At 36.2% G+C, this 18,451-nt stretch overlaps 2 protein-coding genes and 1 non-coding gene across 4 annotated transcripts in view; 2 read left to right on the top strand and 1 right to left on the bottom strand.

Moving 5' to 3' along the window:
• Nucleotides 1–18,451, bottom strand: part of LOC111596682 — a 65,715-nt gene that overhangs the window by 24,704 nt on the left and 22,560 nt on the right. The gene's annotated exons all lie outside the window — the stretch shown is intronic.
• Trnap-ugg lies at nucleotides 548–619 on the top strand. Its single transcript has one exon. It is a non-coding gene; the product is annotated as a tRNA-Pro (tRNA).
• Nucleotides 10,059–18,451, top strand: part of LOC111596725 (probable serine/threonine-protein kinase yakA) — a 28,966-nt gene continuing 20,573 nt past the window's right edge. The window contains exon 1 of the mRNA XM_023311058.2: nucleotides 10,059–10,119. Coding sequence (XP_023166826.2) covers nucleotides 10,068–10,119 — 52 coding nt within the window. The 5' untranslated portion in view covers nucleotides 10,059–10,067. The remainder of the gene's footprint in view (nucleotides 10,120–18,451) is intronic.

Genomic DNA, 18,451 nt, shown 5'->3' with positions numbered 1-18,451 from the left:
TAGAACTTTGTAAAAAGAAGTCCGACAGTAAATCAATCTAAGGTCAAAGGTTGTACAGCTTTAGAGTTGGCATCCACAGACCTTGGAGGTAATATAATATAGTAGCTGATATATATATAGTAACTGATAACAGATTTATATATTTAATAATTTTATAACCTATATATAAATACAAAACATTTATATATATCCAAGCTCAATAGTATACAAATTTGCATTCATATGAGCAGTCGAGCCTGCAGCAGCAGCAGCAGCAAGGTATTAATATCATAAACAAGCATTAAAAGTATAATGCAAAATTATTTTTAAATTAAAAGTTTCCCTAATTTATTCATAGTATAAATCTCGAAAACAACTCGCATCTAAAATATCTCACTATAAATTACGATTGCCTATGTTCAGGCGCACACAAATTCATGATGCTGCCACTAAAAACTGTTGCACACTTTTGGCTGCTGCATGCAACGGCTAAAAATAAACTAAACGTGGCTAAAACGAGAGCACTGGCCGAAGCAAAAGGTTGGCGCTGGCTGCTGTTCGAGCATGCGGCTCAATGGTCTAGGGGTATGATTCTCGCTTTGGGTGCGAGAGGTCCCGGGTTCAAATCCCGGTTGAGCCCGGCAATACAGATTTTTTAGAAAATATTTTACAGCCTCTTTTTTTCTTTTGTTCGGTATGGTAAGTTAATTAAACAAACAAGTCGAGCGATTGTCATTTGCAGATATGAGCAAGGCATTTGGCTAACAGCTGCTGCTGCTGCTGCTGCTGCAACAGTTGAGAGATGGCTGCCGGTTGATTTGAGCGGACGCTGCAGCCGAAGCAGCTAAGACGATAATGAACCGGGTTAAAATATGTGCAGCTCGTTTTGTAGCTGCAACGATTGAGCAGGCGATAAAGCATTGTGTTTGTGCTTGCGTGTGCGTGTGTGCTTTATAGACGACAATTGGAAAATTGTGAACAATGAAAATGGTTTGCCAGCGCCAGCAATCGCTTTTGACCAGCTGAAGCTGCTGGTGTGAATAGATCTAAAAAGCCGTCAAATAGCCCGAATGCCCGAAAGTTCAACGCTTATGATGTAAGCGCGAGTTATCTGCTTAGATAATTTCCCTTACGTTGTGTGTGCGTTGGCCATAAATAATTGACCCGAAGAATGGAGACATCTTAATCAAGTATTACCAAACGACACAGCTGACTTTCACCCGGCTTGCGCGGCACAAATCAAATCGGCCAACGATATGCAATTTTTGGCTAATATAACTTTTGATATTGTGGCCTTCGCTGCATCCGCCAAAATGGGAATTGAAAAAACTGCAGGCCACAAAATAGAAATGTTAAATAAATAATAAGCAGCTGCGTTAGCCGGCGACAACAAGTGCCTTTTAGCCAGTTGCACTGCACAGCACAGCACAATATCAACAACATCAGTCAGCCAAAAAACAGCTCACTCTTTGGCCAAGCCACATGACAAGCCACCACGGCAGCTGCCTTCACGTCAAAAAATTCATGAAAGCGCAAAATGTTGCTTTAGCGATGAACGCGTGACACATGACTCCTGGCAAAGTTGCTTGCAAATGGATTTTGACAATTGTTCAGATTGGCAAATGAAAAGTTGGCTTAATCAAAACTAAGTCATTCTGTATCTGAGCGGTTTAGAGGTTAGTGTAATTGAACTAATGTTTTTTTAATGTGTAACTACTATGATAAAATATAATATTTCAGCGGATTTGTTTGACTGACAAAGATGAAGAGCAAATCGTTTTTTCTAGCTTAAAGCTTTGAAATACTCAACGAGCTGAAAGACTGGCAAACGTTTCTTGGTAATATAGCCAAAAGGTTGTGGAATACAGATATTGACATAGATACAGATATAGATATAGATATAGATATATAGATATATAGATATATAGATATATAGATATATAGATATATAGATATATAGATATATAGATGTATAGATATAGATATAGATATAGATATATAGATATATAGATATATAGATATATAGATATATAGATATATAGATATATAGATATATAGATATAGATATAGATATAGATATAGAAACAGATATAGATACAGATATAGATACAGATATAGATACAGATACAGATACAGATATAGATATAGATATAGATATAGATATAGATACAGATATATAAATAGATAGACGTATACAAAAACGAAGCAGAAGCTTGGTAACGAATGACTTTTAAAATAGTTGAAAATGAAAATTGAATTCATCCTTAATTATAGATAATTAAAGAAAAATTAAGTATAATTAAATTAAAATTATAATTCTCATATATTTACATTTGATCCAACCCAACCCAATCCAAGACATCACATTCCGTGCTGCACATCTCTAAGAAACATGTCTCAAAGCAAACTTAGGCCTGCATTTGTTAAACTTCAAAGTTATGACACTGGTTATTGGTTGTTTGCTGTATAAAAACGTTAAGTGATCGCTGCATGACGACCAGCTGACAACCAACAAGCTGCAAAAAATGTGTTCTTTTTATCTGGCGCACACATGGCGTATGAGTAATATTTTGGGTTAATGTTTTGTAAAAGGCAGCTACAGAAACATGAAATCGTATCAATTGCAATTGCACTCAACAAATCACAAGCTTTTGCTGCTGGCCAACAAATTGGCGTCTAACTTGAGACCAAGACTCTAGAGTCAGGTGTGGTTGAGCCGTTAATGACTTCTGCTGGCGGCCAGAAACTTAAAATGAAAATAAAAAGCCCGCCAATTTTAATGAGGCATCGGCACAGAGCAGGTAGCACAAACAAGCGATCAACTGCCATGATCAATGAACCGTTATGCTTGTTTGCTTGTAGACCTGGTCAAGTGAATGCCATTTGCTTTGGGAGACAAAAAGTGAATGTAAACAGTGAAAGGATTCGCTCAAGGTGCGCCTCACAAAGTTCAGCCACAAACACATATAGCAAAAACTTAATTATGAAATAATACAACTCATCTAATTTACCTATCAATGCGCTGCAAATAGAGCGAGTGATTGCTCAAGACTTGCAGAAGTGATAACACGTTCGACGTTGGTAATACGAGTGCCACCCGCATGTCACGCAATTGAGTGTAAAATTACCTTTTCATTCATGAAATAGCGATAGTCATAACAAGTCAGTGAAAAGCGTGCACATTTTCACTTATGCATTTTCCCTTTGCCATGAGGCAACCTGCCTGTTACGTGCTCCCCCGAGCTAAGCCGCTGTAACATTAGCTGGCGCAAAAACTCGGTTACTTGGTCAGCTGCAGGCAAAAGCACCCACCACCACCAGCACCACACACAACCACAGACATCTCTCGTCACGCAGCTGTCCATAATAATGCAAGCGCGCTGCAAGTGTTGCATCATTATCAACATAGCAGTTATGTCTAAGAAATATGTTTTAAATATTATTATAAATGCCAAGCGGCGAGCTGATTGCTTTATTACAGCTCAAAAATGATATCAGATTAAACCATTTCTTTTGGAATTCAGAGCAAAAAACAGCTTGATACTTTTATCCAAATATAAAATCATTTCCCATTATGAGTTGAGATTCACATATTCAATCAATTTTAATAGAGCACAGATATGTTCTAGTTAGAGCTAAAGTTAAAAGATAAACAAGAGTTTCTGCTGCTTAAGCTAAACAGCTTAGTCGAGCTTGTATTTTAAAGTAGCATCATTAAAAGCCAAATTTGCTTAGCAGTTTTATTTGATATGTAGAATCAGTTAGCTCTGTGATATATTGAAGAAATGTAATCGATTGCGACATATAATGTCTACAATGATATTTATGCAAAGTTTCGTAGGCTTATATAAGTAGAGACAAGTTTGCATTGAAGCTAGCAGATAGACATGGCTTTAACAACTTGTCTATTTTATAGATATATTTATCTTAAAACATCTCATACATTTCATGACAATATTAAGGCAATTATAATCTAAAATACTCACAACTTGTATGCTTAGCAAATAAATTTTGCCAAAGAAAATTGTAAAACTATCATGAAATCAAGTTAGAGTGCTCTAGGCGGAAATGCTTGACTAGGAAATACTCTGAGCAGTGGGCAAAGCTGCTATTCTAACCATTCTGCACTTAATTTGTTGAATAACTTTTCTAGATGCAGTTTCTTTATATCATGTAGTGCGCAATAATGTCAACAGTCTCTACAGTAAAGAAGTCTACACAGTGAATGTGAAAAAATTAAAATGAAATGATCGATAATTATTGATAATATGGTTTTGGTTTGAGTTATCGAAAAAAGATTGAGCAGCTCGTACTGCGTGTGGTCCACAGCAATAAACATTTAAATGTTTGTCTACTTAGATAAACTCAGCCAGCTACATGCATCCTCACACAGCCATTACATAATATCCTGATTTTCTATTATAAATGGGTATAAAACTCAAATTCACAATTTTAATAATAATTTCTTTGCTTGATATAAAACTTTCGATCAAAGCAAACAAATATTGTATCGTTGCTATTTATTTAGCTCCGCAATCTATATCGCAGCTCTCAAATGATTCGAGTTGCATTGTTAAGCTTTTTCATCAAATGCAAGAACACTTTTGGGCAACTCATTTAACGAGGTCGGTAATTGGAGAGCTATGCTAACTACATTTGCACATACTCAATGGCAATGAAAACAAATTAAAACCGAAAGCTCTCAACAAAGTTTCTAAACATTACATTCGTTGACAAATTAAGTGTAAATAACACATTTTGGTTAAGCAAACAGAGACTAGATCATCACAATATGTTGATGGCAGCAGTAGCAGCAGCAGCAGCAGCAGCTAGGTGCTTGACAGCAGGTGCAGCTTGGTATCGTCAGGTGTGGAGAGCAAAGTGCATTTGCATAATGACAATGCAATTTGAAATAAACGCAGGACACATGTCAGCGAATAAATTAATTTACTCTCTCTCTCTCTCTCTCTGTGTGAGTGTGGTTCTCTCTGCCTCCAGAATTATTTATGCAGTCAAAGCAAACGAGGCACAGCACAATATGTTTGAATTGGCCAACAGATTGAGGCTGGTCCAGCAGACGTTGCATGATGATATTTTTAATGCAGCCAGAGACACAGCAGCTGAACGAAGACGTGCTCACACAATTGCATTAATTGCCTGGCTCAATTGTTGGCCTAAAACATAAATGTAGTAAGTAGCTTGGCTATACAATTCTAGCCAGCCCCTACTCTGACTACTTCCGCTCGCTGCCTGCTCTTCCTCCCTCGCTTTGCTGGCCATATTTCAATTATAAAGAACTCAAACGAACTCAAAGGCGTGCAATTTTCAAATGCCAATTGATTTTGCAGCACTGACTGAGCTCCCACGCCCAGCCGGACGAACGGACGCACGGACGGACCTGCCCACACACACAAATACTTTTCCGCCGTAGTTTGCCCGGCGACTTGTTAGTTGCATGTTTTTTTCTGCGGGCAGGCAAACAAATGCGGCAATTGGCATAACATAACTAGCAGAAAGTGAAAAAGATCTTTGTTGATCGACGGGCAGATACTGTAGAATGCACTAAAAATAAGTATTATGCATAAGTTGATCTGCAAACAATTGTTGGCTTTGGTTTGTTATTTTAAATTATTAAAACTATTTTGTTATTCAATATAAAAAAGTTTAAGTTTTTGGAATTTATTAGTGAAAATTTTCTTCGAATTTTTCTAATTTTGTTTACAAAATTATTTATTTTATGCATAAATAGTTTGTTTTTTGTTTTGATTCATTGCTAGTTAGCCAATCATTTCTATACCTCTTAAATAATTTTCAAGTGCTGTCAAATCAAAGCAGCAAAGATATACAATTTATATAATTTAAATTTTTTTAAATTTAAAATACATATTACATATGTAAATTAATTCATAAGCATAATCGACTACTAATATTTACGCATTAAAACTTTACTAAACTCAGATCAAAACCCGCAAAATTCATGCGTGTTTAAAGATGTTCGAGCTATAACGTAATACACAATTAATTATCAATAAAAATCATGGGTTTTCATTATATTTCCACCTAATTGGCTAAGATTGTGGATAAGAGGCGACGAGATTAATCAATTATAAGCGGAACATTGAAAACAAGCCTAAATCGTTGTATTTTAGGCAACATGAAAAGATGCGGAACTCATTTGAATATAAATAGAGTCGATAAATAAGTAAACATAATTTGTGTTTGGGAATAACTGTTAATATATTGGCCAGATGAATATCATAGCAGGTAAGATAAGTATTTTCAGCTAAATAACATATATTTTTCAAATGTTTTATCTTGACTAACTATCATTTGCCAAGACTAGCAAGATGCTTTAGAGGGTATCTAGAGTCTGTCAGTTCTCAGTGCAAGTCTGGGTGCCTGCTGCAGCAGCCCACTCGCCGCTCGCAGTTCCATTCAATTGCGTTTGGCATTCAAGGCGCGTGATTTTGCAGCTTGTGAGCTGGATTTGCCTTGCACTATTTTTGCAAGAGAAAACAGGAATTGGGCAGGGGGCATGCAGCATGTGGCGCCGTCAGAGCTGGCGACCGCAGCACCCGCAACATTTTGCCAACAGCCACCGCAGCTACAATGTTGACAACGACAGCGACGACCCAAGCGGATTCGCATTCGCATCCGCGTCCATTTCCATTTCCATTTCCCTGGCCATGTCCAGGTCTATGTCCAGGTCCACCATTCAAAACCATTTAAGCGCTTTGGCTAGCTCGGTTTTTGCTTTCAGTTTTTTTATGCTCCCTTTTTTATGGGGTTTTCCACACACACTTTTTCTTCTATTTTGCTTTTTATGGGTTATTTTGACGCCTTTGGCGCTTTGCGTGTCAGTTGTAGGTGCAGGAGGTAGGAGTAAAAAGGAATGAAGCAAATAAAAGAGCGCCGCAGGAAAAAGAGCATGTTATATTTCTTTGGCTGGGCATTATAATTGAAAATCCCACAAAGGTGTCGTCTGTGCGCTTTGTGACTAAATTGAATTTAGTAATCGGTTCTTTACGTTGCTCCTTTTTTCCCAGATCTTGATTGGCTTAGAAACTGAATAACAATCCAACAGGTTTCCCCCTCTCTCACTCTAACTGACTATCAATTGCAATCAATACATTTTTAGGGCGCTTTTTCCCGACTTTAAGGTCATAAAAATTGAAAGAAAAGAAAAGAGTTGGGAAATCTGTTGCTTGATCGTGATTAAACACGCGAACTCGAGTTGCCTCAGTTTTTAATTGTTTTTGGCATTCATTTATGGGAAAACAACTAACATTTCCATTACAATCTATTCGTGCAATTAAACTGGAAACTAACTAATTGAACTTGAAAACTAGCGAATTAAAAGTAAATGTAAATGATGAAAAAATTTAAAGACATTCATTAATCAACTTCAGTGTGAAAAGCGAAAACAATATAACATAATTTCAGGTCATTGTATATCATATATAATCTGTACACATCGCAGTCTCTATATGTCTTTAGGTATTATATGAGAGCATGCCTCTTAACGTGGCCATAAATTAAGCTTTCGACTTATAGATAAGACAAACTTATAGAAAGTGCAAAGCTTGCGTGATGGTCAAACAAAAAGTAGTTTGGAAAATCAATGGCAAAGAGCTGCGCGCTTAGCAAATACTCTCTTCAATGTGTAGAAAATAACAATAATGAAAAAAAAAAAAACAAATTAATAATTAAGTAATAGTTCAAAAACTTTATAAATTCCTAGCTTCAAGAAAGCCATTAATAGCTGTGTTTATGTTGTATAAAAAAAAAACAAATGTTTGATTTACAACGCCTCCAGTGGGCGTATATCTATTAACAACTTAACAACTTAACGGACGCGGCTACATACTAATGGCTAAACATTCCAAATTGAAAGTCTTAAACCTTATTAGCAATACAAATAAGCGGATATTGTACATATCTAAAATACTCTTTGTATAGTCGTTCAAGAAGAAAAAAGGTATATTGGATTTGTCTGGCAAATCGTGAAATATTAAATACTAAATAGAGTTTAAATTTGGAATATATGGTTGTGTTGGTTTAAAATATGCAATAGAGGAATATACGCACATTTTAGGCTGTCAAATCGAACTATATCTTCAAACTTTCAAAGCTAGAGTTAATTTACTGCAAACTGCTAACAAAGATTGAAAGAGATTCCCAAAGGTGAACGAGTATTATGCAATCGATAACACCTAGTACTGACTTGTTACTTTACAAGCTAGATTTATTGAAATTTCTCAACATCTTTTTTCTATAGATTTTATTATTATTAGACTGGAGAACATGGAAGATCAACTCAAGTCTAACCTTAAATTTAACCACAAATGACGTATGCTGTAATCCAATATGTATAGGAACACATATATTATACTGCACTATATAACAATAAGCTGCACTACAATTTCAAGAGGCTTCTTTGTTACAACATAATATTGCGTGTCGAAATCAAATTTTGTATGTTTTATTACTTACGAAGCTGATTATATTTTGTGGCTTGTGATTTTCATGAAAAGCGCAAAGGTTAATTATCGCACAGTGAAAGGCGGCAATGCATAACATAAAGAGATAGAATTAGCCTCCGGCTCAGGTCCATAAAATGCAGAATCAATCAGTTTTAAAAAGTAGCATTGGTAATTGCCTGTTAATGGATTCATTACAAGCCTCAAAAGACAGCTACAACGAAACGGTAGTAAAAACAAAACACAGACCTGACCTAGGGCAATGCAAAGGCAAAGCAAAACAACAAAAAAACATAATAAAATACCCAACGTTGCGGCGCGAGAGAGGAAGGCAGCAGCACTATCAACAGTTGACGTCGGCAGATCGCACAGCACGCGTTTGCTGACCGCACGAATGGCAGTCGAAAATGCAAATACAGCAAGAGAGTGAGAGTGGGAGAGAGAGCGGCTGGCGCATGCTCTCGCGCTGTCGAAAAGCAAGCAGTGCATACACTGCTTGGCGCAAGCTGCAACAATTTCAAATAAACGAAACGCGCAGCCGCGCTTTTGCCTCAGTTTCAATTGGAACGTTGCGCATGCGCCGTGCTCGAACTAAAACGCGCGCGCGAATTATAATTTGGTTTTTTGTGGTTTGTGCGAAATCTTTATCATTTAATCAGCTCTAAGCAGACAACTAAAAGCCAAAAATTCTAGACTATTTACATTAATAAATGATAAAAATCGCGTACGGCAGCAATGTGAAAGTTGACTAAAAAATTCTTATAAAATTAAGTTTATTGTGTGTTAAGAGCCAACAACAATGAAAAGTGAAAATATACCGAAAAAGCTATGACACAGCGAACCCTAATACAAATAGCCCTTTTTGAATAATCTGTCGAGAGGCAAGCCATAAAATAGACAGATTTATGCACCAATTTGCTGCGATAGAGAAACATTTCGTTTATATTTATTTATTTGCTTGGTTATTGGGAGAGAGCGACAAATTAGCTTAAATGCTTTTGTAATTTTAGGTGTCAAAAGGCCATAAAATAAAAATATGAATTGGCAATGTTGCAAAAAAAAAAAATACTAGAAAAAAATCATGTTAATAGAGGCTTAGTTTTTCTATATTATAAACAATTCATTGGAATTTATTTGGAAATTTTTTGGGTCATGCCCAATTCAAGTCACAAATTTCACTCTCAAGTCAAAACTTCTTGTCAACTTTCCAAATAGGTTTTCTTGTCAATCTTGTGATTCTATTGCATCGAAAAACTGTCACCTTTAACACTCCAAAAAAGCCCACACCTAGAAACAATATAAAGCTAGACATTCTCTTTTTTTTATTATTATTAACAGCATTACTATTGTTTCATATATAATTTATGTTTGTTACGCCCACTAACAGAACTTTATTTATTTTGGTGGTGCTTTCTTCTATTCAAATGAAATCGATTAAGTTGATATTTCTGTTTAGATTAATCCGCCCATAAAATTGTTATATGTATTTGCTAATCAGTATCTGGAAATACCAAAATAGAAAGAAATAGCAAGACGACGTGTTGATTTATAAACGCGATCCAGTATCACCATCAACAGAAGAATCCCAAAAAAACAAAGACAAATAAAATGCGAAGTCCGAGCCATAGCAGTTGTCGCTGGCTCTTGCCATTGGCATTTGGTAAGTACAAATCAAAATCAAAAACAAGTAAGAATGCTCTAGTGGGATATGCTCGACTAGTATGTACCCTGAAATCGAGCTCAAAATTGCATTTGTATAATTTTATTTATTATATAATTAAATATATAATTATATATATAATTTTATTGTATAATCTATTTTATAAATATCTAGTTTAGTTTTTCCACAAACAAATTGTTTTTAATAATTGATGTAGGCTAAACACAAATTTCCTATTGTGCCATAGCTCTCCAGCTTTCAAAGTGAAACCTAAACCTAATCAAATAGATAGATATATAGATCAAATAGAATAGTATAGTAGTAGGGAGAGTTCGAAAATATATACTGTTGACTTAACTCCTTCAGGTCTTCCAATACCTCAACAGAGTTAACTGAATATAAGATAATCACAACACACAACATCTCCGCCTCCTCCTGTTCCACACACCTGCTCAAAGCCAATATACCCTGTTCCCTCATTATCAATGCGCTCAGAGTATAATTACCCGTTTATACCGCTAGTCGACAAACTCGTTTTACCGTTTGCCACCGGGCCGCTGCTGCTGCAGCTGAGGCTGTTTAGCTTGGGTGCTTCAACGGGAGCAAGGTCGCAAATGTCGCTGCTACACATTCGGTAAATATTGGCTAGAAATTATGCAATGCCCCAAGGGGGCAGGCAACAGCTGGCAACGAGTTCTCTCGCTGGCCCCAGGGATTGGCGAGGACATTACGAAATGTCAACTAAAATCAAAGCGATGCGCTGCGCGATTGTCCAACCATTGAACAAACCATTGCCAGGAGCCAGGAGCTGGTCGCATTTTGAAAATTATGTATAAGCGGCCGCTAATACCGGATCTAGTGGAAATGATAAATATCCCAAATACGTGCGCAGAGTGGCATTTGATTCGCTGAACGTTGCGCGATTGAGCAATGTGCAACAGACACACACAATGTGGACGTCATGGACGTCATGCGGCTGTAGACCTTAAATAGGATTCATCATATTCATTGACAGCCAACGAATTACAACGTCGCATAACTGTCCAACAGCAGCATTTTTACTTGTCTAGGTGTGTGTGTGTGTGTGTGTGTGTGTGTCTGGTGCGGGGGCTTCGTGTGTCTTGGGGCAAACGTGCAACATTTTGTGTGCACTGCATTTGCAACTGCAAAATATGCAGCTAATTTATGCAGCTCGTTAGCGTGCGGAATGCGCTTTCGTGGGAGTTTTCTGGGGATAGCTGCCATTGATATATTAAGCAGGGGCAGCAAGCGGCAGGAGTCGAGTCGAGCCAACTGATACGAAGTAAGGAGAACTCAAACAAAACAGAATACAGTTGTCAAGCAGTTGCGAAATATCCCAAGCAGTGCTATCAACTGCAGTTGTATGTGTAAGTGTATGCGCATGTATTAGTGCATGCTAGAGAGCTTTCTTTGTAGTCAAAAGGCAGCAGCGTGTGTGAGGTCTGTACGTGTGCTTGCAAGTGAAAAGTTAGCAATGAAAGCTAGATTAGTTTTCTTAAAAGTTATGATAATTTTGGTTTATATAAGAGAATTCAATTATATATATATATAGTTTAGGTGTCTTAAAGTACAAATATCTGTAAGATATGCTTTTATTATACTATATTTGTGCTCAAATTTCCAACATTTTCGTTTATTTGCTGTGCATTCTAAAAATACGTTTAATTAACGTGAATAATCTTCAAGTAACTCAGGAATTTATGTGATTTATCAGTCAGTCTTCACTTCACTCTTGTCAGTTTTTAGTTTGTATAAGACTTCAAGATTGATTACTTGAAATAATTACATTTAACCTGTTATATTGCAACAAATTCTGTTTATATACATTTCCATAATAAAGATAAATGTAAGATAAAAAAGAAGGCAAAAACTGGCACCACTTTCCCTTGACATTATGTTAATAACTTCCTAAATATATTATGGCAACAAGCAAACAAACAAATTCACGTTCACGTCCACTAATTACCGTGAACTGTAAATCTCTCGTAATTTTACAACATAATTTGAGTGTCAACTTTTTGGCTTTCGGGAAAATTAACAAATTTTGTATATATATACATATATATATACCTATACACTTTTTTGGCCACCAAACTTGAATAATGGTCTTCAGGTGGCGACCAACAGCCAACTCGCAATGTAGTCGAAGTGGCAGCAACGCCCACCTGGGGGCAGCTGCATGGAAAATGCTGTAGCGCTCAAGCTGCAGCGCCAGTTAAAACAAGATTTTTCACTTGCCGCGCGTGGACAAACACAGCTCGACCACTGGCGAAAAGAAAAAGTAAAATGTTTGCCGAAATCGCTGAAAACAAAAAAAAGAAGCACGTAAAAGTATATAAAAGTATGCGCATGTGCTCGACTAACGTATACCCTGCCACTGGCTTATTTTGAAATAGAGCCACAGGATATGAATATGACAAACATTTGTATATGAGTCGTCGCTTCTCTTCGCCTCCAAAATCACTGGTAATAAGAAGCTTCTGTGCTTCGTACATTTACTCCTAGAGATCAATGCGTAAGACCCAATCGTTCCATATTAAAAATCTATATTTCGAAATTACTGAACACATAAACATGATACCTTCTGAACAAGTTAGGAGCATAGATACACAAATCAGCGAGTAGAAAAATGGTATCTCTGCCGAGGTAGTTAAACGGAAACGCCTCGGCTTGTTGCAGCCTGTGTCAATGACTTTGAAATGATTTCAACGACGCTCGCAAGTTTCTCAATTCGAAATTTCACTCAATGTGCAGCGGCGACGGTGACGGCGGCGGGTCAGCATCGTACGTGAATTTGATTAGCAATTGGATAATTGATATAATGCGATCTTAAACTGATGGAAAGCACTGTTAGACGAATACGTGACATTACACTTTTACTTAAATGCATAAATTGTCCGCACTCTCTGAGTACCAAAAACTCGATTCGGAATCGAAACGGATATTACGCGCACTTTTAACCCAATTAATGGCATAATTTATTACAAGATAAAGTTGGGCCTGAAAACAAGTTGCGCAAGTTTGGCGTTCCGTCACTGATCAAGTTCAATGTTGCTACGACTTTTCCAATCGGACTGCTTCACACTTCCTGTCCAGCTAAGCTTATGCATTCGATTTTCTTTAAATGCACACGTATGTAAAACAGTTTTTAATTTTTTTTTTTTGATTAAAGTCAACGAGTTGGCTCAACTATTAATCCTACGGGGAAATTTCACAATTTCACGCGGTGCATTGCAACATTTTTCTCTCTCGTTTTTCTTTGCCAAGCTGCGAATGGCTTTCGTTTGAATTGGACTTTTCATTTGGATTCGTTCGTGCTTTGATTGTTTTGTGGCCTTTGGCAAATTTGCACAATTTCCAGCCAAAAGCAGTTAATAATTTGGCAACACAATTGGCAAGTCCGTTTCGCAGATCAAGTGCTTTGCTTTAAGTAGGCGGAAGACACGACTTAAGCCTTAAAACTAGTTTTGAGTTATTTGTCTGCACAGCAGGTGCTAAACCCGGAGCTAAAAAACATTTTTGATATATTCTATTAACATAACATTTTTCGAAATGTTTAGAAATTCATTCTATTTTTTTAAAGCTTGAGCAATAAAATTGGAAATGTTTTATATTTACATTTAAATTTAAAAGAAAGAATGTGATTTTACTTTGCTGCATTATTAAGTAATCGAACGAAATATGTCCTAATCGTAGGCAACAAAAACGACAACAGCAACATCATTTCCATTACATAAAGAAAAACAAAAGATAGTTGAGGGAAAACCCGCTTCATATATGAATTTTCTTCAATCAACATTCAAATGAAAGCAAAACTTAGCAGAACGACGTGGAATATACACTACACTGAGTAAAATTGTGAGAATATGAATGAGAAACTTACGATCTTCGCGATTATTTAATTTGTTAAACTTTTCAGTTATCGATAACATAAACAATACAATTTATCGATTTGTAAAAAATAGCTTTTTAATATTTTTTCTATAAATTATACTAAAAATTTAGATGCCTTTCTCATTTAGTAGGTATCGATTGCCATAAGCAATATATAATAGTTATCGATATATCTGCTTAAACGTAAGTCGATAAATTAATTTTGTAATAATGTTTGAAGGGGCAACAGTATTCAATTAGAGAGTACTAGCATATGTCTAATGAAATACTATCGATAGTATCGATTCTTTTGTATATATCTGGCCTTTCGATTCATTAGCACAATCCACACATTTGTTTATAGTTTGCAAAATATTTTGCATATTGAGAGTGGCGCCTATCTGAAGTAATTTATAAGTAGGAACTAAACGAAACTATTGAAAACGCTGTACAGTTCATATCATAGAATATGTAAGATAACTGACAAGATTAAAACCAGTTTTAGTCTTAACGGGTTTAGTGAACTCACTTATAATAGTGAAAGCTCGACGATATGTGGCCAATGTCAAGCCACTGCGTTTTCAGTTGGTCAAAATAACTAGTTAACATATATCACAGTATAATGCGATTCAGTTTAGGCACTTCTGGGTGCCGCTGTTTTTCAAAGTAATGCCAAAAATGTAGAATAAATTTCAAAAAATCTTGGGGCAACGTTATGCAAAGCTAATAACTGGAAATGACGCATTAATCAGCGTCAGACTACACCAGAATATTTTTCTAAAATTAATACAAATTGGTTCACATGCATATTAATAGACTCTAGCTATAGAAGTGTATATATGTATATTTCATGCGCCGCTAAGCAACCCAGCAACAACAATTGAAAACTGGGCTAACAACAATTGCATGAGCAGATGATGTCTATGCGCCCGCTGAGGTGTGTGAATATCTTTACAGTCATTACACGGCGTACTTTTGATTTTGGCAATAGCAACCACATGACGACGCGTCGTTGGCCAAATAAAGCCGAAATAAATGTCAACACTTGATACAGTTACTCTTTTGTATATAATAGTTGTTGCTCTCAAATACCCTTTAACTATTGAAAGTGCAATATGTTTGGGGTATGTTAGGCTTGGCAAACGCAAGCAAGTCTGATTTCATAGCTATCATAATCTTTTAATGCACTCATATAACTTTATATTCTTAAAAGCCGCTGACAGAGAGAAAGACTTAAAAAAGAGGGTAAAGATATTTAAGTATCTTCTGTAAATATTCTTTGAAATCGTTTATTATAGATACCTAGATTTAGTCTTAAATTAACAAGAAATATTAGAATTCCACATAAAAGCATTTTATTATTGTTAAGGAGGCATTTTAAGAAAGTTATTTTTTCTCTTTAAGCCCCAAAACATTTTACTAGTTAATATTAAACTAAGAGCTACATAATTTAACAACAGCTAGTGCTGCAACTTAGGGTATCTTCTATTCGCGCATGCTTATGTTTATTTCTCTCTTTTACTTGTTTTTTTTGTTAACTTGGCTTATTAAACAGTGCAGAGAGTTGCTTTGTTAAGGGGGGCAGAAAATGTGTAATGGTAACCCAAACAAAACGCTGCATTTGGCAAGGTATTCCATTGTTGCTGTTGTTTTTGTTGTTGCTGTTATTGTTATTGTTATTATTATTATTATTGCTGTTGGTGATATTTGGCTTAAAGCGCGGCGCTTTCATATATAGCATTACACTTAAGGCTTAGGCGCTTGGCTCGTGCGTAACTCTGCTCTTAGGCCTCTACAGCCGTTAGGGCCCCGTGAGCTGGTTAAAACGTAGATGACAACATGACATAATTGCTCATTGTTATTGCCGTAGCTGTGAAAGTGCTAGCTGTGTTGACAACGCCTAGAAGGGATTTAATTAATTATCTAATTAACTACAAAGTGACACAAGATCCGAAATCAAAGGGAAAGTTAAAAGAGACGCCGATGTGACATCGCAAGACCTGCCAAGTCGTAGATCAGCTTACATGTGGCAGCGGGTTTACTGAACGATCGCCAAATGGCAGCTACTCAAAAACCCATTCACTTCGCACTCGTGCCACGACTCGTTCATTGAATTGCACAAAGGCATAATTGAAATTGTTCACTCACAAATGCATTAAACAAGCGGACATCAGTGATGCGATTCAAAGATGATAGGCCATAGGAGCATTATCCATTATTATTATTATTACTTTATTATACGTGCAATTATGTTTTGATTACTCTATTCAATATATGATCGGAAACTTGCAATGTTATTCCCCTTTACGATTGTAATTTCCCTTAAACAGCAAGCGAGAGAGAAAGTGAGGGAGAGAAGAGAGACATATGGGAGAGCGAGGGAGTGTGAGAGACACAGAGAGACACAGGAACAGGGACTACAGAGAATAAGACAAAGCAAATGATACTGTTAGTAGCAACATATTAGTAAATTAAATTGTTATTAAAACTTTTAATTTATTTAAATCAATCATCGCACATATTATAATTATATTTTCATTGCAAATTTGATAGTTCCTTTAATTTGGCATTGAATTGCCTCGAGAGTTCTAGTTAACACGGCTGCTACATATAATTTATCAAATTATGAGCTCTATAATTAACTCGGATATTGTTTTTATGTTAAGTGTTCGAAATAGCATAAATGTATCTACAAATTAACATAAAGCTTAAGCTGTAACGGTTGCAAGCGAAAATCTTGTTTCACTATGTTTAGTTGATTATTGATCGATTGCATAAACTAATTTATAGTTGCTATTGTTGTTGCTGTTATCAAGGTTCACTGCGAGTCTGTGGCTCTTCATAAATCAACGAGACGCCAGCCGTTCCGTAGATTAATTTATGCTTAAAAGCTTGTGCCACGTCTGAGCCCTAAGGTTAGACTCTAGGGCGAAACTATAGCGGCGCTCTGGAGGGGGTTATAATAGTTAACTAAAACAATTGTTTTGTTTTTTCTTCTTAGCATTTCCATAAATTAAAGACAATTATGTTTAACTGAACGAAATGTATTTGTGATAAATGCTTGCTAAAATGCTACTGCAGCTGAAGGTCAGCTCGTTTATGCTAATTATATCTTAAAAGCCATAAGCTGCGAGGTCTGAGTCATAAATGATTTCGGCAAGGATTGCGTAACTTTTACTTATTTGGGCAGCCCCAGGCGAGCCAGCAGCCAATGATAGTATTGATTCTTAATCAAAGACAATAAATCGTGGAAAAAATTGGCAAGCGAGTTGCCAACTTGCCAACAAGACGCTCAACACCTAAAGCAAAAACAGTTAATCAATTAATTGGCTCGTAAAGATGGCGACACTGTTATTTGCATCTTTTTTGATATACCCAGAAAACGGCCTGCCCAGCCAGCAGTGTATGATATATGTAACAGACTGCTGAAGATCGGGTCGAACTCAGAGTATATAGATTATTGAACAGCGCCTTGAGTCGATATAGCCAAATCGGATTGTCTGCCTGTTGAATATCTCTAGTGTGTGCATACATATTTTTGTATACCCTACAATATCGCTAACTCATCGATCTCTGTCTCATGTCTTAAGCATGATCTATGCATCGATAATTGAGCCATCAGCCGAGTGCTGAGCATCTGCTAGTCTGGCACATCGAACTAGAGCATTTTTACTATCTTTTTTATTTATTTATTTTGCTTTGTATTTGGCTTGAGGCCAAACCACAATCTGAAGCCAATGATCTCGAGCAAACAATTAAGCACTCAGATTCTAAGCCACAAAATAGCGTTTACTAGACCATAAATAAGGGCCGGCATTTACGGCCAACAGAAACAACGGCGACAGCAGCCGCGTAGGCGAACGTCTGACACATGCCAACTTGGCAAATGCCAAAAAAGCTCGGCCTCAAGCCGCACGAATTTAAGTTAACAGCAACTTTTAAATGCAACTTCAATTAAAGTGCGGCACATACTTTTTTCCAGCTAGCTATTAGCAAAAGATTTCAAAAATAATTTTAAACATTTTTTAAATTGTGAGAATTGTCCGACAATGAGTACGAAAACTTACAAAACGACAAACAAGTTGAAGTACTCTTGAAAGTAAATGGGATTTTATAAGTAAATGGAATTTGCATTCGAAGTGCGATATTTTGACCAAGATTAGTACAAAATATTTATTCAACATTAGTAAAAATTTTATTTATTTTGCAAATGTCAAGTTTAATCATAATTTAGTAAAAATTATAAAATTTCTAAAGTTCTTCACTTACGTTTTCATTGAATTTTCATTAGAAGTTCAAGTTGATGTATAACAAATTTAAATAGTTTATATTTATTTGTATTATAGCTATCCAGTTAGTCGGCCTTCAGCAGAAGCAACAGCAAACACAAATCTATGCAAATTTCTGTGACGATAAACTGAAAAACTAGTTTGACTAT

Source organism: Drosophila hydei, unplaced genomic scaffold, assembly GCF_003285905.1.
Source record: "Drosophila hydei strain 15085-1641.00,03,60 unplaced genomic scaffold, DhydRS2 tig00008119-arrow-pilon, whole genome shotgun sequence".
Classification (NCBI taxonomy): domain Eukaryota; kingdom Metazoa; phylum Arthropoda; class Insecta; order Diptera; family Drosophilidae; genus Drosophila; species Drosophila hydei.
The sequence above is the reverse complement of the archived record's forward strand: the minus strand, read 5'-3'. Positions and strand labels throughout refer to the sequence as shown.